Genomic DNA, 25,985 nt, shown 5'->3' on the forward strand with positions numbered 1-25,985 from the left:
GCATAAACAACCGAGGAAAAGATCAAGAGCTCTCTGCACCGACTCAGCCGGTTACACCTGAGACGGGGGAAGGGGCGACGGTGCATTCAAGACAAGCTTCCCCAGTCTCAGGTTTGACTCAGGGTCACGATGTCAGGGTGATTTTGGTATTTCTAAAACAGCTGCTTCTGGGATGCTGATTCCCCCCGCCCTTCTACTACTACTTCTTACACGACATGTCACAAGGGCAGCGGATAGGATGCCATTTAGCTCTGGGCTGGGCTGTGAGGTGCCAGTGTCAGTATTGCCAACGCTCACAGTTTTTGGAGTTGTTGTTAAAGTCTGTACTTTGGGAATGTGACAAAGTTTTATATATATGTGTGTGTGCGCGCGCGCGCATGTGTGCATTTATATGAAAGAGCTAGGTTTTTCATATTCCCGATGCGCAGACTTTGAGAACAAAGCCAAAAATCACGAGAGTTGGCAGCACCTCGGAGTAGCCCGCGCCTCCCTCTCAGCGTTCAGCATGCTGTCCTGACCCAGCACCAATGGGAGCCGCCGAGGGGGGACCCGCCTCCGCACAGCACCAATGGAGACAGTCTGAGAGGCCCCGCCCCTCTGTGGCCATGCCCCGCAACATTGCCCTGGCGCTTGCCAACGTGGCCAGCCGGTGCTGAGACACGCCGCCTCAAGGCGCATGCGCAGCGTCGGAGTGTCTTCCCACTTCCCTGCGCGGTGTAAGAGGGGCTCGGCACAGCAGTCACGTGACTGGAGAGCATTGGAGTCACATGATTTGCGCGGCGGGGCCGTCACGTGGGGTTGTGGTGGTTGCCCATGGCCGGCCCGGCAGGGCTAGCATTGCGCCCGCGGCTGGCGGCGCTTGGGCGGCGGCTGCTCGGCCTGAGCGCGGCGAGCAGCGGCGGTGAGAGAGGGCGGAGCCTGGTGCCGGGTCCGGGGGGCGCGGTCGGAGCAGCTACGGCCCGCGGGCCGCATCCAGCCCGCACAACCCCCCTGCCCGCGCCCTGGCAGGGGGCTTGGGCCTATCCTGCGGACCATCCCCACGTGCTGGATCCTGCTGATAGGAGCCTGCCTGTGCGCTGTGTCCCTGAGGAACTGGCCCGTGGGTCTAATTTGGCCTGCAGACTTGTGTCCCCTCACATCCAGCCCATGAGCCACAGGAGTATCGGCTCTTTGCCCTCAGGCACCATTGACAACTTGTAGGGGGGTGCAGGTGGGTGCATATGCACCCCCTAAGCTTGGCCGTGCACCCCTTACAGAAAGCACCATTGACCCTGCTGGCATTTGCTGCTCGCCTCCACCAACACCACCAGTGGCATCTGGGGGTAATTGCTGACGGCTGGTTGGTACTCACCCCCCTCTTCCTCACTGCCGTGGCTGCCTGCAGGAGCTCCTTGCTCAGCCTGCCCCTGCCAACACCGCTGCAGCTACTTGTGGGAGCTCACTGCCACTGCTGCGCCAACACTGCCACCACTGCCAGCCTCTGGGGGCATGGGGCATGCAGCATTCATGTAGGCATCTGATCGTGCAGTGTGCACCACAGCCAAACTCTGCGAGTACCAACATTCACCCTAAAGGCTCCTCAGTTACAAACCAGATCATTTGTGGGACCTGCAGTTCAAGGTTAAGAACTGGCTTTCTCTGGCCAACCTCTCTCTCTTCTCCCCCCTCTACAGATAGTTTCTTAGTAAATGGCTCCATGACAGTGGAGAAATTGAAAGACCTCTGCAGAGAAGATAAAGAAAATGTCAATCCTTCATATCTCTTGCAGCTGTATACTCAGGTACTGTATTTAAATAAGAGAGTTGCTCTAAGGAATCCCCAATTTTTAAGTTCATTAAAGGAGCTGTGACAGAAAGGGGTTCTTTCATGTTCCTATTACTTAGATGCCTCCAGTTATAGTGCAGTGGTCTGGAGCACTTTCAGAAAGCACCGGTCTGTATTGTGGTCTGGGTTGGAGACCAGCCACAACAGATGGAACTTAACTCCCTTGACCCCCAGCATTATCTATAGCCACGCAGATACAGTGTGTATATTGATTTAAACTATTACGTTTTACATATTTCAAGTCTGTATGATTTTTCTAATCTAAATATTGCTACAAAGAATTAACTTTAAAAATCACTACATTTGATCCAGGCTCATATTTTACTGTTTATGAAGAGTAATGACCTATTTGAATATTCTTATTGATAGCATTTTGTATGTTTTCTTTTTTAGGCTGTGTTGGACATCACATATTTTGAAGAGAACAAGCTTGTGGATGAAGATTTTCCAGAAAAGTCTTCTTTACAGAAAGTTAAAGAACTAATCTGCCTTCTTTTAGAACCAGAAATTGTGATTAAGGAAAGCAGTATGCACCAGGAGGTGAGTACTGAATTGTGAAAGTATATTCACTAACTAAAAAAAAAGAGCATACTTTTAAAATGTTTGATGGTTAAACCTCAAAGTCTGAAAGTTTAAGAAAGTTTTGATTTGTATATGTGTGTATGAGAGAGTGGTCCACAACCCATTGTTAGAAACAGCTCTGTGGAAGTGAATGGTGCTTCCTACAGTTCTTTTCCCATTTAGGCCAGTCAGAATTCACAGACAGCTTTTTTAGCTATGTAAATACAAACAGTAAACATCAGTATAGTTGTTTACTTGTTCATTTGTTTTTGTCATGAGGCTAAAACAAAGTCTTTCTATATTTTTCCTTGTAAGACTTGAAAAGTTTACATTTGGCTTAGCAACGTTTGGTTTTATTTCAGCCCCTGAAAGTTCTTGGCACAGAGTTGTTAGAATGTTTATACTGGAGAAAAGGAGCCCTACTCTACATGTACTGTCACGCTGTGAAAGAAAGGGGAGAATGGCTAACAGAAAACGGTGAATGGTTTAAAAAGGTAAAGCCTTTTCTGTTCCACTTCCAACTTCTTGGAATCATAACAGAGTCACTGGTCCAATGATCTTCAGACAAGCTCTTCATTTTGAGTTAGATCCCAGCTCTTGACAAAATCACAATATCTGCAAAGATTTTTTTTTTTAAAACTAGTGTAAGATTTCCTGTTTTGTGCTCTCTCTCTCTCTCTCTCTCCCCCTCTCTCTGTGCGTATATAGAGAGAGAGAGAGAGAGAGAGAGAGAGACGAGTATAAACCAAAACAGGTTTATATATACACACAGCTAAACAAATGCAGTTCTTCTGGTAATAAGCCCTTCCTGGTCACCTTCAGTCTGGAACAAGAGTGCAGACTTCTGTTTGTTGTTCCAATGTGTAGTCAGCTACACTGATTAAAGAAATTATTTTATTGGAATAAGTGTGTATCTGACAAGTTACACTAGCATAGCTATAGCAGCTTAATTTACACTGTAGTTTGTACTGATGCAGCCAACCTATGTACATTAGCTTGTAGACTGTTAAATCCCACCAAGATTCCGTTACAGGCAGTATATTAAATCACATTCAGAAATAATATTTTAGTCACCGGAGCACTTTCTGAAAAATTGAGCTCTGGGCCTCAGTGCAATTTATTTGTTGAATATTTAATTTTCTTCAGCAGTTATATAAAAAGGCTACCTGAAAATACCTCTTGTTATAAACCTGTATATTAAATTGAGCACATGCAAAACTTGAAGATATAATCTCTCAAAAATAGCAATTTAAACTAGCAAAATTGAGCATTCTAAAGTCACAAATAAAGCAATATAATTGTAAAGTGTCTGAGTACTGGAGAAGGGGGGGAATCAATTACATGGATTTATGAATGCTGATTAATAAACTTCTAAAAAAATATATGACTTCTGCCTTGGAAACATGCCTCCTATTTAATACAAAATGTTTAATAGAAAATAATTCTGTCCAAAATCAATTGAATTACAGTTCATCTAACTTGCAATGAATGCTTTCTTTTAATTTTTCTTTGTGTATCATATTTTAGTGTCTTAATGATGGAATCCATTATTTGCTAAAGATGCTTAGATTTAGATGCCCTATTCAGCTAAATGAAGAAGTCTCATTTGATGATGCAGACACAGCAAGACTTTTGAGTGGTGGTAAATACCTTTTTTCCTTGTTCCTTCTATAAGCTCTTTTACTATACTTTTTTAAAGCAGGGAGAATTTTACTTGGTTGCAAATAGCCTCCCCTTTTAAGAACAAAAAATAACAGAAACACCCAAGGGCAGTGAGGTACAACAAATTGTTCCTTTTGTGTCTTCTGAACTGCGGAAGGGAGAGAAGAAAAGATAACTAGCATAACTATAAATTCAGCTTGGGAAAATCGATAGCTGAAAGACACAGTCTTTCACATTGAACATAGTGGTTCAGTTCTGATCCAGACCAGTAGTGTCTAGGTGCATTCACATCTGAAGACTGCTTGATAACCGTATGTGCATTTTTTAAATCTGTCAGTAATCATGTTTAGTGTACAAGCATGATTACAATTGGTGCTAAGGAATCTCAGTGGAAAGGTCTAGGATCAAATAGATGTAGGGAATTTACCACTTGCATGCTGCTAGAAATGCTGCTTCCAGATTGGACAGAGCTGGGAGAATTTTATTGTTACAGTGTGTGCTGTATCTATTCAGTGGATGTGTAACTTGGAAAGCATTGTACACATATCTAGAGAGCTCAAAGCTTCTTAATGCTGAGTTTAGCCTCATAATCCCTCTGTCCTTGTGTTGTTTTTTAATTTAAAGTTAAAAATAGTGGGCAATTACCATTATTCCTCTGATCCTTTTGAGAGTGTGCTCACCTTGGAGATGAAACTGATTGTATGGGTTGGTTCAATGAATCATGCAAATTGTTATAGAAAGTATGTTGTGGAGTTGAGAAGAATAGGACTGTCATCCAGGCTTTTTAGTTTAGTCCTGTCACAAGAACAATTTCTTTTTAAAATGTAAGAGGTTGAGCTTAATAGAGTGTATCTCTCATTTTAAATATTATCTTGATTTAGTGAACATGTTTTTGTTAAAGTGCTAAAGGCTGAGGAATACTAACTATAGGGCCCTATGTCCAAATGCTAAATACAAAGTTGAACTGGGAGCTGTGGACATGCAAAATTGTTTTCCTTTGAAGTGACTTTTTCTGAATTTACTACAATGAGTTATAAAATAGGTAAGCAAACCTTTCTGAAATAATATCAGTATGTGGCAAGCTTGGTATTAAACCCTCTAACTTACTGGAAATGAGAGTGGATAGAGTAAATGAACTAGGATTCTCATTGGAGCGGTATCCTCAGCGCTCTCAATATCCTAATGTAGGGTTTCCCAACCTTTTTGTCCCATGGCACCCTTACCTAAAAATGGGTAATGTGGGCCTAACGAATGATCTAGGTAGGGCAGATTACTTCACCATTCCCTCTTCATTTTACAGAGGGTTATGTAGAAAAAATGATATTATGTTTTGGGGAAAATTCTTATGGCCTGTTGAAACGTACTAATTTTGCTAGTAATTAACAGCATGTTGTTCAAAATGTCAATTCTTTTTGCAGGTATATTTAGTGATACCCATTTGCTAGCCATGATGTACAGTGGAGAAATGTGTTATTGGGGCCTGAAGTATTGTGAAGAAGGGAAGCAAGAAAGCCACAAAACAAATTTGGAATCTAATAGCGAATCACTTTACTGCTCCCACAGCGCAGTGCTGGATTTCCGAGAGCAAGGAGAAAAAATCCTGATGACATATGTTGCTGTATGTGAGGGCCCTTTAAAAGGACAAAAATGGAACACAGCTACTGCGAAACAAATCTTGGACTACTTCAAGACTTTGCCGAAGTAACTAATTCGTATCATCTATCCCTAATAAAAAAGTCACAATGTGAAGAACTGAAATAGGAAGAGATGATCACTGTTGTCCGAAGAACACTACCAAAACTGTATTCTGACATCTTTCATTATGCTGCTGTGTTGTTGAAACAATGACACTTTTGAATGCCTTTTTAAAAATATAACTACTGGAACCTCATTCAGTTGTAGCCTTGAAGTTGGCTGAGGAGAACTATTATTAAAGTGTGCTTTGGGGTCCTAAAACAGTCTATCAAGTAATAAACTTTGTCAGCACAGGGAGCTGAAACATGAAGTTCCTACATTATGCAGGGGATGCTGAGGGTTAGGGTCACAAGCCAGTGGGCTAAGGGGAAAGAGCCAGGCACTAATAAGTAACACTAACACTAAGGTACATGCACTGAGAGTCTAGGTAATAAGTGATGACACCGATTAAACTCTCTGAGACCAGGCACCAGATAATAGGAAGGGAATATCAGCACCACCATCCATGTACTTCAAAAGCCCCAAACCCTCCTCCAGCTGGGGAGGGGGACAGTTCAAACCAGGCTCTGGTCCCACAAAATGCTTCGCAAGTGTCCGGCTAGGCTCCCAGTCGCAGCTCTGCTGGTCCTGCTGGCTGTGGCTCTGCACACGGGTGTCCTGACTGCTCCCTGCAGCCCCGAGCGGGTCCTGCACAGCGCACCCAGCCCGACCCTGCGCCCAGCCTCAGTCCCGAGCCGGCTGCTGGCGGCACGAGCAGGGGAGCTGGTGCCGGCGGTGGGCCCATTTTCGAGGCTCGTCCTCGCCTGTGGGGGTCTGAGGTTCAGGCGGGGGCGGGAGTTTCTGGCCTTGTCGAGAAAGGCTGGTCTGCGAAACATCGCTTCTCCCGGCCGAGCACCCCTGGGCTCGGACCCGTTCCGGGAGACAGGACCGCCCAAAGCCTGATGATGAACCGGTGCGGAGGGCTGGGAGTTTGCACCGGCTCTCCCGACACAGGGGCGGGCACAGGGCGGGTTTCCGGGGTGCCCCGGCCGTGTCCCCGCCCCGACAGGCGGCAGAGCGGCCTCGGGCCGGTGCTCGGCCTCGGGCTCGAGCTGCGGGCGGGCAGGCCGTGACCCGGCAGCGCTTGGCGCCGGCGCGATGGCGGCGGGCGGCCCCGGGGACTGCGGCCGCCTGGAGTGGGCGCTGCGCGGCAGCCTGCGCCTCCTGCGGGAGAGGTGGCGGCGCGGCCCGCGGCAGCGCGGCGCAGGGCAGGCGGCGACCCCGACCCCGACCCCGGCCCCCGCCCCGGCCAGCGCCCTGCAGAGCCTGCCGGTGGGTGCGGTGCCGCGCCGGGGCGGGCCCTTCTCTAGCGGGTGCCGCCCCACAGATTGCAAGCAGAGCCATCGCCCGATTTGGGGTTAGGGAGGAGTTTCACCGCACGGTCAGATGGGAGCGGCCCGGGCAGCCGCCTTCCTCTGTAGCCGGGCCTGTGGGGGTCTCCCGGGCCGGCCGTCTTGACAGGCTTTCCTAGAAGCGGGGCGTTGTCTGCCCTGGTTCCTGAGGGCGCCTGGTCTCTGTTGTATCGGGGTTGGCGGTGGTCAGCGGGATGGGACACTCCGGATAGGGGTGATCCTGCCTCAGGCAGGGCTTGCACGAGTCAGCGTTTCTCAATGACCCAAAAGCGGGTTGCGAGAATATATGAAAAAATCATGGACAAACTTGAGAATTGGATGCTCCTTTAAAGGAGGAAAACACTGGATTTCCCCTTGCAGGCTGGCGGAGTTGCAGCCTGCTGGGAGCTGCTTGGGCCCCCCCTTCCCCACACACGGGGGCAGGGGCAGGACTGAGGGACGCTGGTCGGGGACCGGCCCTGTCCTGGTACAACAAAGGCTGAGGCGTGCTGCACCGGATGACCTCAAGGCCCCTTCCAGGGTGGCTGTTCTAGGAGTCCATGAAATCCTTCCAACTGAGGGGTCTTTCTGAGTCCTTTGCAGCAGAAGGGCTCTATTAATTTCCCCCCGTCAAAAACCAAGTGGAAACTAGGAGGTGGAATTTTCTGAGGGGTGCCTTGAGTCTAACAAGGTTGAGAACCACTAGCCTAGCTCTTTGGGGTCCGCTGGTCAAGCACGCTGCAGGGACACCCTCACTGGCACTGCACCAGGGAGCCCAGGAAGGAAAGCGTGGGGGGCCCCCAGAGCAAAGTTAACAGATTAGTTCACCTGCTGCTTTGCTGTTGCCTGTGCCAGAAATAGCATGAGTGGAAAGGGGGAATGTTTGGACTACGACCCCTTTGCCCCATAGCTGCGCTTCCAGCCTTCTCTTGCCCCCCCTGCTTCTGAGAACCTATAATCTAGGGATTGGAGGTATAACCTGTTCAATGGCTGAAGCCAACAGACTTCAGTCTAGAAATCAGGTGAATGTCTTTAACATGAGTATAAAGGATCATTTGGATTCCTCAAGTCACAGCTGGATGTCTTGCTGAAACCAATGTTCGTTCAGCTATAAGTGCCTGCTCCTGAGGGATCCATGAGTGTAATAATATGGCCTGTGTTGTGTAGATGGTCACACTAAGCAATCAAAGAGTCCCTTTGGCTTTAAAATCAATGAATTTATTTCTTTTCTGTTTAAACTGTTGTGTTATATCAATGTATTTGCTTTTTTTCACTCTTTGTATCTCATATTTTTACCAGCTGTGGCTTAGAAGATTAAAAATGATTTTTCTTTATTGTTTCAGATTGATGTACAGTTATACATTATGTCCTTTCTCTCACCCCAAGACCTGTGCCACTTGGGAAGTACAAACCAATATTGGAGGCTAGCTGTACAAGATCCATTGCTATGGAGGTATTTTCTCTTGAGGGATCTCCCATCTTGGTCGTCTGTTGACTGGAAGTCACTCCCAGATGTGGAAATCTTTAATAGAGCCTTTTCTGAGATAAATGATAATACACTCTATGACTACATGGCAATGTAAGTGTCATAGTTTCAATGAATGTGTCTTAATACCGTAAAACTAAATTACTCCGATTTTATAACCAGGCAAATAAAACTCTGCTAAGTCCCAAGAATACATTGCTTGAATCTTGAAATGGTTTTATGGATCAAATCTAATTTTTGTTTTTGAAAGTTAGTGTCCACATTCTAAGCTAGTGTATCTAAGCATGTATATTTTACATCCCTGTTCATTATAAAATGTCTCAAAGAAGCTTGTGAATCTTGCATATAAAATACAACACAAATGGTGTCACCTTAACAGTGCTACCCAGTAAAAGTTGAGGGAGGAAAAGACTGGCGCGAACCACTACTTTTATCAAAAGTACTATGGGATCCTTAACATAGGGTAAATGTAACTTTAGTTTTTATGCAATTTATCATACTTAACCCAAGTACAATAAATTGTATGGCTTTCTGTCCATACATAGCCAAAAACTACTTGAAAAGGTTATTAATATTATAAAGTCAGGTACTCAAAAATGGGGCATTAGGCTTTGCTTTACTTTTAAAATGTTGTTTAATTTTATTTATTCAATGTCCTTTTCTAACTTACTGCATCCAGGCTCTGAGTTGAGTAACAAATTAGTTATTTCTCCTGGCTGTTTTTGTGGAGCTTTTCCCACAGACTCTAGATTCTTCACAAACATAAATTAATCTTCACAATACCTCTTCTGTGTGACAATATCCTTGTTTTGGAGTTAGTAATAAAAAATGAAGTGCAAGTGATTTGTGTAGCATGTGGAAGACCTGTGGCAGAGGCAAGGATAGAATCCAGTTCTCCAGGGTGTCATGGTAGCTGCCTTTGCCACAAGATAATTAATCAGTTCCTGCAATCCTCTGATTTACTATACAGTACTTCCAATTTCTGCAGCAAATGAAGTTTGTTGCCTGATGAGCTCCAGGCTCCTTTACAGCATTGGTTGATCTCCAGAACAGGTCCATCCTATGGGCTAAATGAGGCAGGTGTTATACAGAAAAGTATCATGTTTTTTATGCAGTTAGTATCATAATGAATATGCAAAGGCACTCAGTTTACTTAACCTTAATTCTGATATATAACTTGGTTGCAACCTTATTGTTTTAACCTTTTCTTTTAGATGTATTTTTCTAACTGTTAATATAAAAAAAAAAAGTTGAAAAAAAATTCCACCACATAGGTATGTGTTAATTCCAAACATGGCATCATCCAGGTCCGGATCTTTAGCATAGACCAGTAAACTAACTAGTGGCAGTAGCAAGTGTTAATTCAACAGATGGATCAAAGACTAGACGGGAGTGAGATGTATGGTTTGTCTGTGGGTTTTGCAGCTATGTAATAAAAACACAGGAATATGGAGAATGAAAAATGCAAGATTTGGTTTTAAGTTCTGATGGGGATTGTGATCTAACATGCAAAAAGCCTTTCTTCTCCTTAACTGTCAGCCAGCTCCTGGGCCCAGCCCTTTTTCCCTTCTGCCTTTATATTCCATCTCTTCTCAAATCTGGATCTATTGATTCCCTTTATCCTACTGCTCTGCACCCTCTCCACTCTACCCCTCCAGGGCCTTACATTCCCAGTTCTCCTGAATCACTATCCAGATCCTTAAACACCAACATTTCTTACTTGAATGAGGCTTCTTATTCTCTTGCTAGGTAACCAGTGGCTTTTTAACTGCTCTCAGACAGTACTGGCTTGTGCTTGAGTTAACCAGCAGATGTCACCGTTTGATTACTATCTCTTCTGTATTTTGTGTTTAATTTCTAGTTCTATCTATTTTACACAGATACAGAAAGAGCTGTCAGCAGAAGAGGAGAAGTCTGAAATCAAACCGCCCCAGGTATAGAGCTGTGACTTCCTTTTTGCAGTCACTCGTCACACAGGCAGAGCCTCGCTTTGCCATGTTTGGACCAGGTTTAGAGGAGTTGGATGAATCCTTAGTGGTAAAGATGATGACTTGCCCAGAGACATTGCTAATAGCAGATTTGCCGCTGAGACAAATTCACGGTAATGCTGTTTTTCTTCAAAACCTTTCCTACAAAAGTAAAGATGTGTTTGGGGTCTGTTTTATAGTCCTCCTTAAAATTAAATGCATTTGTGTTAAACCAGAATTGCTTTCTCTCATTGACTTCTTGGAGGAATTAAATGAGTGGCATGTGCACACAGCACTTTGAAGCCAGCGAGCTAAATATTTTTGTAGTGCTTTAATGGTGTTGGTGTTTGCATGCCTTGGCAGCATATTGTGCATTGATTTCAGCTGTTGTAGGAAATTCAGCATCGTAATGTGCCTTAAATGACTTGGGGCGCAGCAAACTAAAACTCCTCTGAGGTATTTTATTTTGTTGCCCTATAGCTGCGGAATGAAGCAGGGGGCTCTGTGCAGCTCAAGGGCTCTGCGGGGACAGAAAAAAAAAGTAGTGAGCCTGATTCCTCCCCCAGCACTGGAGCCTACCAGCCTGAGCTGCATGGGGACCTGGTGCTTCCTGCTGTGGTGCCCCCTGGGACCGCCCGAGGTGGGTGCCTGCAGGCGGGTGCCACTAGGGCAGGGGGGCTTGCCGCTGCCACAAAGGGAAGCACAAACCACCTGCCCTGCAGCCCAGGGACCACTCTGCCTGCTGGAAGCTCGCCCTCCCCTGACTGCCGCCAGAGAGGCAGGCAAGTCAGTATGTGCACGACACAGGGGTTTAATCAGCCCTAAATTGAAGTGGTGTTTTTAAAAACCCACCACTTCAATTTAGGACCCCCGTTTTGTCTACACATGCCCAAGTATGCCAGATTATGGATCAGTCTGGAGAATAGTTAGGTGATCGACTACATGGCTTTTAAACCAAAAATGCAGGAGTGCAAAAAAAAAAAAATTACATGGATGAAGGACCCGATTATCTGCTGTACTGTGCTACACAAAACACAGGAGATATGAGATTAGCCTTAAAAGAGCAATGCCTGAAGAGCGATTCAATGATTAATAAACAGGACAAAAATTCACAAGCAGTTGCTTTAAACATCTTTCATTTATCTTTATTCCAAATCAGAATACAGTATAACTTGATTGGAAACCAGTGTTATTTATTTAATCTTAACTGAATTGGGGTTTAAGCTAAACTTTTAAATAACGCATGCAAATATGTTTTTATAGTACTGTTCTCCTCCTCTCTTTCTTGTGTCTTGATGATTGCATCTTGCCTTAAACAGAGGCTTTTCAGAGACCTTTTGGCATGCATGTTTTTAGAATAGGCAACAGATCCTGACCATGATGGGGAGTTTGTGGTGCTACTGCCATAAAGCAGTCAAATGACAATTTACCTCGTGTATTAGAAATTGGTGATAGTGTCACTAAGTCTCTTTCCTCAATACTGAATTAAATTCACATCAGCAACTCTGTATGATCAGCTTAGTGTATATTTAAAATTCTATTCTGAAGTAGCAAATGTATTTTCTTGTAATACACATACATACATGTTTAGATGTATTTATAACTCTGATAGAATTTTCAGCCTTGGCTTTTGCTGTCTGTAGCTGAATATTTTGATTCCTTATGTTCATCTTTGCCCTCTTAGGGATTGGATCAGGAATCAGTTTTTATTTTAATAACAATCAGAAATTCAACATTCTGACATTGTATTCAACTACCAGGTAAGGTTTGTTCTTTACAAAAAATAGCATTGAATTTTCTCAGGTATTTCTGGTTTTTCTCTTTATCTTAGCAATTGATGTTGCTTGGATGTCCAAATTCCAGATTCTTTTTGTAATGGAAACATCTTTGGTAAAGTACATCAACTGCATTTGCACAATCAAATTCATCTTACCTGAAAACTGTGTGTATAAAATGTCAGGCCTTGTTTTCTAAACCTAGCCCAAAGAAGTGTCAGTCACTATGAGCCTTCATGAGTTGATGGCTAGAAAATGATATTTAGAGGTTTGCTTTTGGGAATTGGCTTGTAGGTAAAATAGATGTTGCATTAGAACAATGATCCACAGCAATGGCAAGGGTTAATTGATTTCCAAAAGCCTGTTTGTGACAGTTACCTTCAAGGCCCACTGTGTCTGAAGCCAGCAAACACATAGGCTTGAAAATTGAAGACATACCACGCTGTTCCATAACAAGAGATAAGGTGGCATTAGGTCACAGTGCCAACTGTAGAGTCCTTGGGATTCCCAGCTTTGGTGAAAGAAGACCAGTAAATGACTAAATTAAGATTTGTGTGCATATGATGGGTTTGTGAAACAAAGGAATATGCTGGCAGGACAGAAAGTGGACAGTATGGTGAACACAGGGAGACCAATCCATGATGCTCAGAGATGAAGAGTCATCAGAGGAGAGAGAAAACAAAATGAGGGATTTCAGAACAGCAGAGGGTTCCTGAGAGGGGAACCCAAGGCCACCAAGGACCAAGGGCACACAAACAGCCTGTCTCACCCACCCCACTGGCTGGGGGGGCCTCAGCCCTGGACCTCCAGGCTGCTGACATCTGACATTTAAGAGAGAACCTCAGAGTGAAGCTCACATACTTGCCAGATTTACCTTCCCTCTGTGACAGCTCTAGGACTGGTGGATATAGAATCAAAAGCAGGGGGTTATTTGTGTTTGCCTTGCCTGCTTTATTCTTATCTGCTATCACTGTGTATCAATAAAATTCACTTCTAATTGAATGGAGAAGTTGTGGTGGGTCTGAGGGTTTGGGTCCATCCTGGACAATTTTTCATTGTCTGGCAGTATAGGTTATAAGGGTTATAAATCCAGTGTAAACAGAGTCATGTGTGAGGCTAAATGTGAGCACCTTTTTGAAACTCTTTCCAAACCCATCTAGGGATGTGTTTTGCAAAATTGGCAATCAAATTTTAAGGATGAAATTGCTCTGCATATTTTAGCTATTGCCCTCTCCCTTCATTGTGTTTTATATGCTCTAAGCTTCAGCCTTCCTAATGATCTTCCAAAGCAAACTGGGCACTTTGTTTAGATGTTTTTCTGTCTTTCAGCGTGGAAAGAAAAAGAGCAAGAAGAGAACAAACGGTTACAGTCAATAAGATGTTCTACCAAGAGAGCAGCATTGAGGGGAATCATCAGGCAGTTCATTATAATGTAATTGCCCAAGTTAAAAAGGTGTGTGAAGTAGTTGATGGATTCATCTACGTTGCTAATGCAGAAGCTAATAAAAGTAAGGAAAAATTTAACTGTCACGACTTTCTTGTGAATGTTTAAGATGCCACTAGTATAAGAGAATTTATACCGGAACAGTTAGATTCTGGAAATTTTGTTCACTTGGAGTGCACCAGATTATACTAATGGTCTGAAGAATTGAGTTTGTTAATGGATTGTTTTAAGGGAGTATAAGAGTGAGGTTGCAGCCATGATCCCCTAGAAATTGTGTAAGAGGCAAGGATTTTCTTAGAGTGATATCTTTCATTAGACCAACTAGCATTGTTTTAAGGGCACTGTTCATTATGTAATGTTTGATAAAATTGTGTTTCAATATGTACATTAGAAGAAATTATTAAATATCTAATTTTTCACTGTCTGGCAGTATGCTGGCATCTTGTTTTGGTGAAGTATTCTGAGGTTTTTTTTTCTGTTTGCTTACCCAACAGAAGAATACAATTTAATTCTCTGATCTAATCTTAAGTAGTTCTGTATTTCTGATTTACCAGTTCATCAAAGGGAGGTTGATATTCAGTGCATTTGATTTGGGATGTCTAATCTAACGAGTTTCTCTAATATGAACCTTTCAGTTTGTTCCTAGCAGCTAATTTCCTTTTTAGAAGACATACAATTATAATGAAGTCATGTGTCCTGAATATTCTAATATTATAAAAGCCTTAATCTATCTGCCTGTATGTCCATAATGCTTTATTCGCATTCTGATTGGCTGACAAACAGCCAATCAGAGTGCAAAGAAGCATTCAGACAGGAGGTGGTGGCGCAGCAGAATACCGCCATGATAGCAGGGACACGGGATGGAGGTGGGAGCCCTGCTCCCTGGAGGCAGCAGCAGCGGAGCGGACAGAACCTGCCCTGCTTCCTGCAGCTGGTGACAGCGGACTGGAGGGGAGAGCCAAGGCCGCTGGAGCTGGCCTCGCTCCCCCCATCCATTGTCGCCATCTGCAGGACCGATGCAGTGGCTGTGGGAGAAGGAATGAGCCCGAGTTGGGAGAGAAACTGGCCTTCCGCTGCGGTGGGGCAGGGAGCAGCGGGCCTGGGCCGACGCAGCTCAGAGAGGTGGGAGCAAGCCTCCTCTCCTTCTCGGGCCTGGGCCCACTTCTCCCACACTCCGTCCTCCCCTTGCGTTGGCCCCAAGCCCACTCTTCCCATTCCTGTGTCACTGTCGGGTTGGCCCGGCCCTGCTGCTCCCCACCTCTCAACCTCGGCGGCCCAGCTTCTCCCCACCCTAAGGCCCGGTTCTCCTCCGCATGGGGCCCGGGCCCACTCCTCTCTGTCCACTCCTGCGGCAGGGAAGAGGGGAGCGGGCCTAGACCCCAAGCAGCAGGAGGGAAGGGGCGAGCGGGCCCAGACCTGGGGGTGGCATCCACTCCTCCCACACCCCATCTTTCTTGACAGGCAATTGGCTAGTCTTTTAATACTGGAGCACTTACATTTTGTTTGATCCTTCAGCTGTGCTGAACTGTCTAGAGGAGGGAATAGAAAGAGAACAGGAAGGTGGTGGAGGACAGTAACATGCTGTCTAAACTGCGTCAGTGGGAAATGAGAGAGATTTCTAAAACGGGCTGTTGTGACTTGGGTTATCTCTTGGGAGGTATGCATAAAACTACAATGATGGGTATCTTTCTAAAAATAAAGATAAACCTGTAATTGAGCTTTACTGTACAAGTGGGTTTTGCATACAGTTTAATATTCACATTGTAATCTTTTTCTTAGTACACGATCGTCAGGATGAACTTGCCCATATTTTGGCAATGATTGATCCAGCTCTTGGGCCCCCAAACAGACCTGTGCTGTTTTTATCCTGTACCTCTTATGAGGACGTTAAAAGAATTCCATGCGTTTACATGGCACACCAGCTGCAACTAAACCAGCTAAGGCAGCCATGGATGGTATTTCTATTTTTAATCTCTGTTATTCTTGTTAGTCGTCTTTATAACTTTTTTTCTTTGAGTAAGAGACACAAAATGCTTTTTTCCTACTGTTTAATTACCAGTATAGCTGTTGACACTCTAATATCTGAACAAACAATAGGAATATATTATAAATCTGAACAAACAACATGAATTTAGTATCTCAATGCTTCTGTGCTCCCAGTTATTTAGATGAGAAACTGAAGCACAGAAAAATGAAGTGAATTGCCTAAAGACATACATGAAGATTATGGCAGAGCCAGAATGGAATGTGGGGTAAAATCGTGTCTTTATAGTCAGCAGCAAAACTTCCAATGATTTCAGACCAGATCTCCTTAATCCCAGCCCAGGAGCTTAACCACAAGCCTCTTTTTCTTGTAATTTGCAGGATTTTATTAGTTGGTCGGCTTACATGTACCTGTCTGTATCTTGTGCTGCTTCTACTCTTTTTCAGTGCACAGCCTTTATTCAGCACTTGAGGTCCTGAACTTATTTAACACTTTGACTTGCACAAAACGTGCAAGTGTGGTAAGGTTTTGGGGAGAGTAGTGTTTTGTGAGTATGCCATATTCCAATTAAGCATTCAGCCTCAGGACTGAAAAAAGGCTATGCACTTACCTGGAATACTCCCGTATGCAAACTTAATGTAAGTAATGATCATTAAGTCCACAGTGCCGTGTGTAGCACTAGCATCCCTGAAACTTCCAAAGATTCTCATAGCAGTTATGAAGGTTCAGGGTTGTTGTCAGATTCTTTGAAAATGATGGGAGCTAGTCAGTCTCACAGCTTATTAGAAGTCTTGAAAATGAAGGGAGATAGCAATTCTGAAAAGAACTATCAATTTTAAGGCCTCCCATAGTAACCCTTTGATAACTGCAGAGCACAGTTAGTTTACAAAGTAAACGCTGGAGCTGAACGATGCTATGAATTGAAGCAGTTTATTTGCTTACCAGATATATAAATACCTAACTGTGTTACAATGTAAGCAGCAGGATCCTCTGAGAGGTCAGTCTGAGGGGGAAAGGAATCCAGGAGAGCTGATTTGTATTTAAAAAAAACCCTTACTTAGCATGCAGAAACAAACCATCCCAATGTATAGGAAAAATAGCAAATGTATCAGGCGACCAGCTTGGCTTAGCAGAGAACTCTTCAGTCATATTAAATGCAAAAAGGAAGCTTACAAGAAGTGGAAGCTTGAACAGATAACTAGAGAGGGGTATAAGAATATTGCTCGGGCATGCAGGGGATGGACTCAGGAAGACCAAAGCACAACTGGAGTTGCAGCTAGTAAGGGATGTGAGGGGTAACAAGCAGGGTTTCTACAAGTATATTAGGAACAAGAGGAAGATAAGGGAAAGTATGCATCCCATACTGAATGGGGGAGGCAACCTAGTGACAGATGAGAAGGAAAAGGCTGAAGTACTCCATGGCTTTTTTACCTTGATCTTCACAGACAAGGTCAGCTCCCAGACTACTGCACTGGGCAGCACAGTTTGGGGAAAAGGTGAGCAGCCGTCCATGATGAAAGAACAGGTTAGGGACAATTTAGAAGAGCTGGACATGTACATGGGACCAGATGCAGTGCATCCAAGGGTGCTGCAGGAGTTGGCCAACATGATTGCAGAACTGCTGCCCATTACGTAGCTTTAAAAACTCGTGGCGATTGGCGGAGGTCCCAGACGATTGGTAAAGGACAAATATAGTGCCCATCTTTAAGGAAGGGAAGAAGGAGGATCTAGGACACTACAGACTAGTCAGCCTCACCTCAGTCCCCAGAAAAATCATGGAGCAGATCCTCAAGGAATCCATTTCTAAGCACTTGGAGAAGAAAGTGATCAGGAACAATCAGCATGGATTCACCAAGGGCAAATCATGCCTGACCAACCTGCTTGTCTTCTGTGATGAGATGACTAGCTCTGTGGATGCAGGGAAAGCAGTGGATATGATACCTTGACTTTAGCAAGGCTTTCATACCGTCTTCCACAGCATTCTTGCAAGCAAGCTAAGGAAGTATGGGCTGGATGAATGGATAGAAAGGTGGCTGGATTGTTGGACTCAACGGGTAGTGATCAATGGCTCAAGATCTAGTTGGCAGCCAGTATCACTTGATACCCAGGGGTTAGTCCTGGGGATGGTTTTGTTCAATGTCTTCATTAGTGATTTAGAAGATGGGATGGAGTGCACCCTAAGTAAGTTCGCGGATGACACCAAGCTGGGGGGTAGATATGCTAGGGGATAGGGATAGGATTCAGAGTGACCTAGACAAATTGCAGGATTGGACCAAAAGAAATCTCATGAGGTTCAACAAGGACAAGTACAAAGTCATGGGCTTAGGACAGAAGAGTCCCAGGTTTGGGACTAACTGGCTAAGTAGCAGCTCTACAGAAAAGGACCTGGGGGTTACAGTGGACAGAAAGCTGAATAAAATTCAACATTGTGGCTTTGTTGCCAAGAAGGCAAAAAGCATACTGGGCTGGATTAGTAGCAGCATTGCAACAGACCAAGGGAAGTAATTATTCCCTTCTATTCTGCACAGCTGGAGTACTGTGTCCAGTTTTGGGTCCACCACTACAGAAAGGATGTGGACAAATTGGAGAGAATCCAGAAGAAGGCAACAAAAATCGTTAGGGGGCTGGGGCACATGACTTAGGAGGAGAGGTGGAGGGAATTGGGCTTGTTTAGTCTGCAGAATAGAAGACTAAAGGGGGATTTGACAGCAGTCTTTAACTATCCACGGGGTGGTTCCGAAGAGGATGGAGCTAGTGGTGAAGGTGACAGAACAAGGAGCAATGGTGTCAAGTTGCAGCAAGAGAAGTTTAGGTTTGATATTAGGAAAAGCTCTCTCACTAGGAGGGTGGTGAAGTACTGGAATGGGTTACTTAGAGAGGTGATGGAATCTTCATCCTAGGAGGTTTTTAAGACTCAGCTAGACAAAACGCTGGCTGGAGTGATCTGGCTGTGGATGGTCCTGCTTTGAGCAAGGGGTTGCATTAGATGAGCTCTTGGTACTTTCAACCCTAATTTTCTCTGGTTCTGTGAAAACAAGCAGAATTGACATGAGTATTATTGACTTTAAGAACCAACTTGCAGTGTTAATATTGTGTAACGTGCAGTATTGATATCATTTTAACACTTTGGCCTTTCTTGTTTCTACAGGTGCAGGATACTGTAGCTGCTAATTTAACTGGACTGCTAAATGGAGTTGAGTGGTTACTTGAAGAGGTTGAACATAAAAATGCACAGTGATCAAACTTATTTTGCCATACTGTATAAACTAGAAAGTTTTACTTGTATTTGCAAAGCACATGGAGGAAGAATCTCACCCTGACATTGCACTATCTGATCAGAAAATTAAAAGGCAGGCCCTGCATTTTTGCATATATTTTAAACGTTAGCATTCTTGTAACACAGATTTGGATAATTGCAACCATAAGCAAGCATGGCTGAATGCCAGTATTCGATTAAAAAATATATATCTTGGGTTTGGGTTGGGTTAGATTGGATTTGGTTTTAAATTGCACTCTTTATAGTGCCTTCCTTTCCCAGCACCTTTTATAATTTAAACCAGTGGTACTTGCAGTTTTGGTCCTGCAGGTCAGATGAATGCTGCAAGGCTGATCTGAAGGCCAGATCAGGCTCTATGTGCCAGGATCAGGCTCTGGGGCTCCGAGCTGCCTTCACTCGGCCAAAGTTTGATCCTAGCTGGGTGGGGATAGTGCAGGGCCCTGGGGCCTGATTATGGCCAGGTAGAGGCGGTACAGGGCTGTATGCCATCCCTATCTAGCCAGGCTCCGTGCTGCCTCTGCCCAGCCAGGATTGGGCTCGGAGGGTATCATGCTGCCCCTGCCCACCCCACCATGTGCCAGGATTGGACCCTTTGCTGCCCTGCATGCCTGATCTAGTGTGTAAGACCACAACTTGCAGGGCTCCTCACAGGATCAACGGGGAGTCCTGCAGGCTGGACGGCACAGCCCGAGGGGTTGGATCTGGCCCGCAGGCCAGGGGTTGAGCACCTCTGGTTTAAACCATTTTGTAGATATTTCAGCCACTGTTAGCTTGGTTCCAGCACAGCCCTCTCCTTGTCAGTGTAATCAGATTAATTAAGTGTATTTACTGGAGATAGCAGAAATCAGACACCTGACTCTTCAATAGTGTATGCCTTAAATGGTTAACAGAAGTGTGCCACATACCATAAATACAAGGAGTCTTTGGAGGAGCAGTGTCTAGACCTGTGCTTCTCAACCTTTTTATTCAAGGTACCCTCCATAACTTTTCTGAATTTGTCAGAATCCCACTTGAGAAGCACTGCTGTACTGATTCAGCTTATCTCAGTGCTTCTCAGCTCAGGTGCTGCTGCTGCCACTAGGTGAAGTCCCATGCTCATCTCGGGTTGAGTGTAGAGCCTGATTGGGAAGCAGCTGACTGCTTGTGCTACAACACTTCCCAGTCTGGCCACCCAAGTTCTTCCTGACATGGGACAGTTCTTTGTGGCAACAACAGCCTAGATAAATGCAAAAAAACATACAGATCAATCTCCAAGTTGTTGTTCATCCGCTACTGCCAGGTGGAACTGCCCCATGGACCTGCATGGTAAATCCAGTATGTAGGTTTGTTCCAGCATGGGTCCTATGTACAGTGCATGTGCCAGACTGCCCCCACTCATTGTGTACAGTGTGCTCGCCTGATCTATCTCTGTCCAGTGTGCAGGGATGGTTTGGTGCATAGTGCATACAGTGTGTGGGCTTAGACTGAGACCAAATGACAAGAGCTAGATATGGCCCGTGGGCAGTATCTCTGAAATACCTTCTCTAGGGGATGAAGCCCTTATTTTTTGTATCACTGGATGGCATCATCATGACCCAAAGCAAACTTCTTGACCACCAGGCTCTCGTCATCCCTTCCCTGTTGTATGGTGTGAAACCTGGACAACATATTGGTACACCTGAAAGCCTTGGAACATTACCATCAGCAATGCCTTCAGAAAATCCTCCATATCAGTTGGAAGGATGGAATGGATATCAAATGAATGCCAGTGTTCCAAGCAAGCACCACCAGCATTGAAGCCGTGTTTTATGGTACCAGCTCTGTTGGACAGGACAGATCATAAAGATACCTGTCAACCAAGTCCGAGAACAGGTCCTATACTCAACTTGCTAATAGTCATGACTATAGAGGTGGGCAAAAGAGATTCAAAGAGACCTTGAAGGCCAATCTGAAGAAATGCAATTTTAATACCTAGGAGACTCCAGCACTGAGCACTCCAGCACTTGTCCTCAGTGGTGCTGTGAAGTGCGACAAGGAAGTGCAACAAAGCATCGACCATTTGGAGCAAACTTGCCTCACTATGGAGGTGAATAGGTGAGAGAAACAAAGGGAAAGAGCTGTTTTGTGTATATATGGTTCTTCTATAAGATACTTTATAGGAATGTATCCGGTACAATATTCTGTTGCTATTCAGGATAAAGTACATACAAATAAGTATAATTTGTAATGAGACTGAATTCCTGCCAGTTGTAAATAGCAATAATAATTCTGCAGTGATTTATTCTGTCCTGTGGAGGGGATGTACATCACTCTCTAATCCTTCTGCACTACTACAACAATGTGGTTTGGGCAGGAGGATTCATTCTCCTCTAAGGCTGTTGGAGATCCTAAATCACAACCTCTTTCCCTGGAACTTGTGCTTGTTCTAAGATACGGCATTTCTGACTGGTTTTTCCCCTGTGTGTCTTCATTGGCAAGTTTTACATCTGATTTTAAAGTTCTGTTTATGCAATAATTATTGTAAAGGCATTTTTCATGTTTTTCCCCCTCAAAATGTATTGATAATAAATTATTTTTAAAGGTGGCAACATCTCTAGATCTTTCTCTTATTTGCATAGGTTTAAAAAAATGCTGCAGAGGTTTATTTTTGCTTTTCAGAAGGTATTATGAGCAGTAGAAAGTGATAGACAGCTTGGAAAAGTGTTCTTTATATTTTCCAGCATATTTTTTCTTAGTTAAGGGTGTATCATAGTAACAGCTTCCATCTTCGAGATGTTGGAGCACAAAATGCATAAAAAACACTTAATGCATATAAACTATTACTGATATATTTAGGCTTCAGTAACTGCTTATGATTGCAAGTAATGGCAATGCTTTGAAAACAAGCTGATCTTTGAAGACAAAATAGTGCTGTTCTGTTCATTAGTGCAAATTTAGGTTTGCATTGAAACAAAAGATGAACAATTATCATATTTTCTCACATATAGCATACATCTGAATATAGCACACATTCTACTTGTGGAAGGCCCAAAGGAAAAAGATACTGCCTTGGAATACAGCTAAATACCTGCAATCTGAAGTCTCTGGGGCCACACACTAGGTACTGCTGTGGACTGACCCTGTGCGGTGGTCTGCTCCAGCATGCCAGGACTTGGGGCTGTGTGTCAGGGCTGAGGCCTCACACCAGGTTCAGTTGTGGACTGACCAACCCCACATGCTGACCAGCAGGGCCCTTCAAGAGCTGGAGATTTTTTTGGTGCAGGGGAGTGGTAGGAGCCATGGCAATTAACACTGTTACCACTCCCCCACTGCCAAATCTCTGGATCTGTACTTGTCACAAAGTACACACCCATGTCACCCAGCTGATTTTGGGGGAAAATGTGTGTGTTTTATGAGAGAAAATATAGTACACCCGATTTTCTTCCTGTATTCTATAAGTGAGTCTTTCTATCCCTTTTGATCTTGATTTCTACAAAAAAAGTCTACAAAAATATCCTTCTTGTGAGCTTAAAGCAGGGATAGGAACCCCAATGCCTACTTTGGAAGGTGCTGGCATGCCAGAAAAACAAAATGAAGGCAAGGGGTACATGGTGGGATGCCCTGTTTGTGTCCCTTGCCCCCCATCCAAAGCCCCTGCCCCCCAGCCCTGCTGCCCTGTGCACCCCACCCAAAGCCCTGGCCCCCAGCCCAGGCTCTGTGGCTGCCAGCAGCTACCCCCGCTCTGGATAGCTGCTGAAGCCCAGGGCTGCTCTCAACAGGCTGCCGAGATGCTGCAAGCCCTGCTGGGAGCAGCCCAGGCTCTGTCACTGGCAGCAGCTACCCAGAGCCAGAGCTGGCAATGGTGTGCTGAGCAAAATGGCCTCGCATGCCATGGTCAATGTGCCGGGGGTTGCTGACCCCTGGTTTAAAGTATGCACAATTATACATACAACTTTAGTAAGCCTATATTTTGAAAGAAGTATATAGAAAGATCAGTGCTATTCTTGTATTAGAGTTAAATACCATTCATCCTATGCTTACTTACTTATGTCCTCTAGTAACTACTGTGTAGTCTGGACTGGATTTTAGGTTGGTCAGTAAATTAAATTGCTTTATGACTGTTTAGAGCCCTCTTCTGAAGCACACGCTGACGCTTCATTTTCTCAAATCTTATCTGAAAGATGGGAAAACTGGTTAAATTACTAGCTGTTGTAGTACACAGAAATAAGTTAGATTCCTCAGTCAGTGGAGAAGAAATATCCCCCTCTTCCTCGCCACAGTTTCAGTCTATCATTTTTCATTAGTTGCTATTATATCAAGCCCTGGAGGAGTGTTTACAAGCTTTACAGAACTTGGAGATTGGACCAGTCTAAATACGTTCTGAAAGAATATTCTTATCTAACTGTTTACTTGAACACTTGCTGTAATGAGACTAGGAGCATGAGAGAAAAAAGGGAGGGAGGGTTGCCAGGGAGAACCAAGAAGTTTGGAAAACTGCTCTGTGCTGGGTTTATTGAGGGAAGTGATTTATCTGTGGACTGTCAATTGGGTAATTCTTTTGTAAATATATAAAAGCAGAACACTTCAAAGGTGTACATATGGGTGTCTGTGGCAAGGTGGGCAACCCTCGCTAGCCACAGCTAGCTCTCCACCTGCCTCTGGGGACGCCGCCCGCCTGTCTCGCCCACCACGCCTTGTTGGTAATTAATAAGAATTGTTAACTAAGGCAGGAAGCTGCCCATTGTTGCACCCCAATATTAGGGGGTATCCGCGGTGCCGTACCACCCCCACACTGTGGCCCAAGTCTCGCAGATGGCACCTCAGACAGTTAGCTGAACCCTCGCCTTCATCCATTAGCTGTGGCCCCCAACTATGGGGACCTTTGGCTTCCATAAGACCTGGCCCCGTCTCAGGCCCAGTCGGGATCCTAAGCTTCTGCACCCATCATGGGTGTCCCTGGCAGTGGGCCCCTGGTCTTTCCCATTCCCAGCTCAGGTGCTCCTGGGAGCATGCCTGGCCCTGCGGAGTCACTCTCCAACTGGCTCAGGTGCTTCCAGAAGCTTACCTGGCCTCTACTCCTCCCTTGAAGTTATCCTTCACACACACTATGACTGGTGCTCCAGGGTCTCACAGGAACTCACTCTCCCCCTGGAGTAGTAGGTCATTGTGCTTGGCTACTGATCTTATTCTCAAAACACCTGAAGGTAAGGACTGGGGTTAAGGCACCCCTACTCGCCTTTCACCGGGGTGATCACTGGCCTGACATTTCCCGGGGGCATCCACACCACTGAGAGCCCCGCCAGGCCACCTAGTCCCAGCAGGGTGCAGTTTTAGGTCATGCCCAGGACCAGAAGCATCCTGACCATCCCCTACAACTCCTCCCTTACCTCCAGGATGATACCAGCAGCCTTGCAGCCAGGCAATATTGCTGCCTCCCCTTCCAGCAGGGAACTGAGCTGGTTATAAAGGCAGCCAGGGATCTAAAATGGCTGCTGCAATCTGGCACGTGCTGGCAGCTTGGCTCAGGCCCTTAAAGAGGCAAGCACCTACAGTGCCCTGCCACAGTGTCCTAAAAGGTGGTATGATTATGTGGAAAGCTTAAAAAGGATTGTTATTGTCATAGTGTCAGGTAGTCACTGGATACGGGCACATGCCTTACATCCGGTTGACCTTTACCGGCCTTCTCCGGGGTGCTGCAACCCTCAGTCAGTCTAGGTGGGGCTCTTACTCTCTCTTCCCACCTGCCATGACTTCGATGTTTAAAAAAATTTTCTTTTTTGGAGATGTTAATGAAAGGGAGGTGTGGTGACTACTCTGCCATCACCACAACTGACCGCTGGTTCCTGCCCCAAGGCCACGAACAGAGGGGACAGCTAAATGACCAGTCAGAAGAGATTCTTTCCTCTTTTTTTTAATTTTATTATTATAATGTCCATCAGATTTATTCCCCAGGGGTTGATTCCCGGACGTCCCTTGGATTTATTTGATGCTTCCCCCCGGCGTCCATTTCCCCATGCCTGCCGGCAGATGAGGAGTTCCCTTTTTTCTTCTCCAGGCTGATTGCGGCTGTGCCCAGCTTATTTGGCAGTGCACAGCTGTTAACGAGCCAGCATAAACAAAAGGAAAAAAACAGTGAGTTTCTCCTGCTTTCCTTCTCTAGCCGGCCATGGCTTTCTTCTCTGTTGGCCCCTGGGCTGCGGTGCCCCTGGAGAAGTGGGGTTTTGTTTCCTTTTTGTAAAAAAAACCCCAACAACTCTCTCCCTCTCCTTCTGTTTCTTCTTCTTATCACAGCCGTGCCTGTCTCAATTGGCGGCCCGCAGCGATTAATCAGTGTTCCCAAAAAGAAAAATGGACCAGAGGCTCAGGAGCATCCGCCCCTTTACCTCTGTCACTTTTCTCTCCCCTTTTACTTTCTTTTTCTTCTCTTTCTCTTCTCTGTCACCCTTTTAGCAAGGGTTTCTCTGCACCTTTGAGGCTCAATAGGGTGCTTACCCTGCTCCCGGGGCATCAGTCTTGTGCTGAGCACTCGCAGCCTCTATCTTGTTTGTGATTAACCGTACTCACCTTCTCCTCCTTGGCTCTGCCCACAGCCCCCGGATATTGACCTGGCCGTGGATTTGCACCCATCCGCCTCACCCGCAGAGGTGATAAAACTGGGCTGGGGCAAACCAGGAGCTCCTGCTGCAGTGTGGAGGTCCTATTCTGGTGGGGTCCATGCTCCTGCCTGGGGGAGCACCCTAGGTGAATACCCTTCAGTCCCTCACACATAGCACCTAGAAACCTTAGTCATGGACCAGGACCCCGATATGCTAGGTCAGTGGTTCTCGACTTGTTCAGACTTAAGTCACCCTCTTGGAACATGCCAGCTCTTCACTTTCACTTATGTTTTTCCGTAGCCAAAAACATTAGAGAAATTCTTTTGTCTACCCAATTTTTCTGTATACCCGCAGTTTTAATAATGCAATTATTTGTTGAGCAAGCA

The 25,985-nt window shown here is 45.1% G+C and overlaps 2 protein-coding genes across 5 annotated transcripts; both read left to right on the plus strand.

The window, feature by feature from the left end:
* The first annotated feature begins 603 nt into the window (after window positions 1–603).
* Window positions 604–6,000, plus strand: RIMOC1 (RAB7A interacting MON1-CCZ1 complex subunit 1). 2 transcript variants are annotated; one of them, XM_090038008.1, is made up of 6 exons: window positions 604–716; window positions 1,674–1,780; window positions 2,218–2,364; window positions 2,748–2,879; window positions 3,913–4,027; window positions 5,466–6,000. In XM_090038008.1, the coding sequence occupies exons 1-6, from the start codon at window positions 677–679 to the stop codon at window positions 5,750–5,752; spliced, it is 828 nt and encodes a 275-aa protein (XP_089894134.1). In that variant the 5' UTR covers window positions 604–676; the 3' UTR covers window positions 5,753–6,000. The 2 variants fall into 2 exon arrangements, with proteins under 2 accessions (XP_089894134.1, XP_089894133.1); XM_090038007.1 differs by lacking the exon at window positions 604–716 and adding an exon at window positions 736–901 and having other exon boundaries at window positions 5,466–5,999.
* Window positions 6,001–6,598: 598 nt separating this feature from the next.
* FBXO4 (F-box protein 4) lies at window positions 6,599–21,608 on the plus strand. Of its 3 annotated transcripts, none has more exons than XM_090038006.1 (7): window positions 6,599–6,694; window positions 8,456–8,691; window positions 10,479–10,699; window positions 12,250–12,325; window positions 13,670–13,848; window positions 15,564–15,739; window positions 18,917–21,608. In XM_090038006.1, the coding sequence occupies exons 2-7, from the start codon at window positions 8,477–8,479 to the stop codon at window positions 19,004–19,006; spliced, it is 957 nt and encodes a 318-aa protein (XP_089894132.1). In that variant the 5' UTR covers window positions 6,599–6,694; window positions 8,456–8,476; the 3' UTR covers window positions 19,007–21,608. The 3 variants fall into 3 exon arrangements, with proteins under 3 accessions (XP_089894132.1, XP_089894130.1, XP_089894131.1); XM_090038004.1 differs by lacking the exon at window positions 6,599–6,694 and adding an exon at window positions 6,720–7,053; XM_090038005.1 differs by lacking the exon at window positions 6,599–6,694 and adding an exon at window positions 7,085–8,134.
* The last annotated feature ends 4,377 nt before the right edge of the window (window positions 21,609–25,985 follow it).

Source organism: Crocodylus siamensis, chromosome 3, assembly GCF_052110815.1.
Source record: "Crocodylus siamensis isolate JL-2025a chromosome 3, ASM5211081v1, whole genome shotgun sequence".
Lineage (NCBI taxonomy): Eukaryota > Metazoa > Chordata > Crocodylia > Crocodylidae > Crocodylus > Crocodylus siamensis.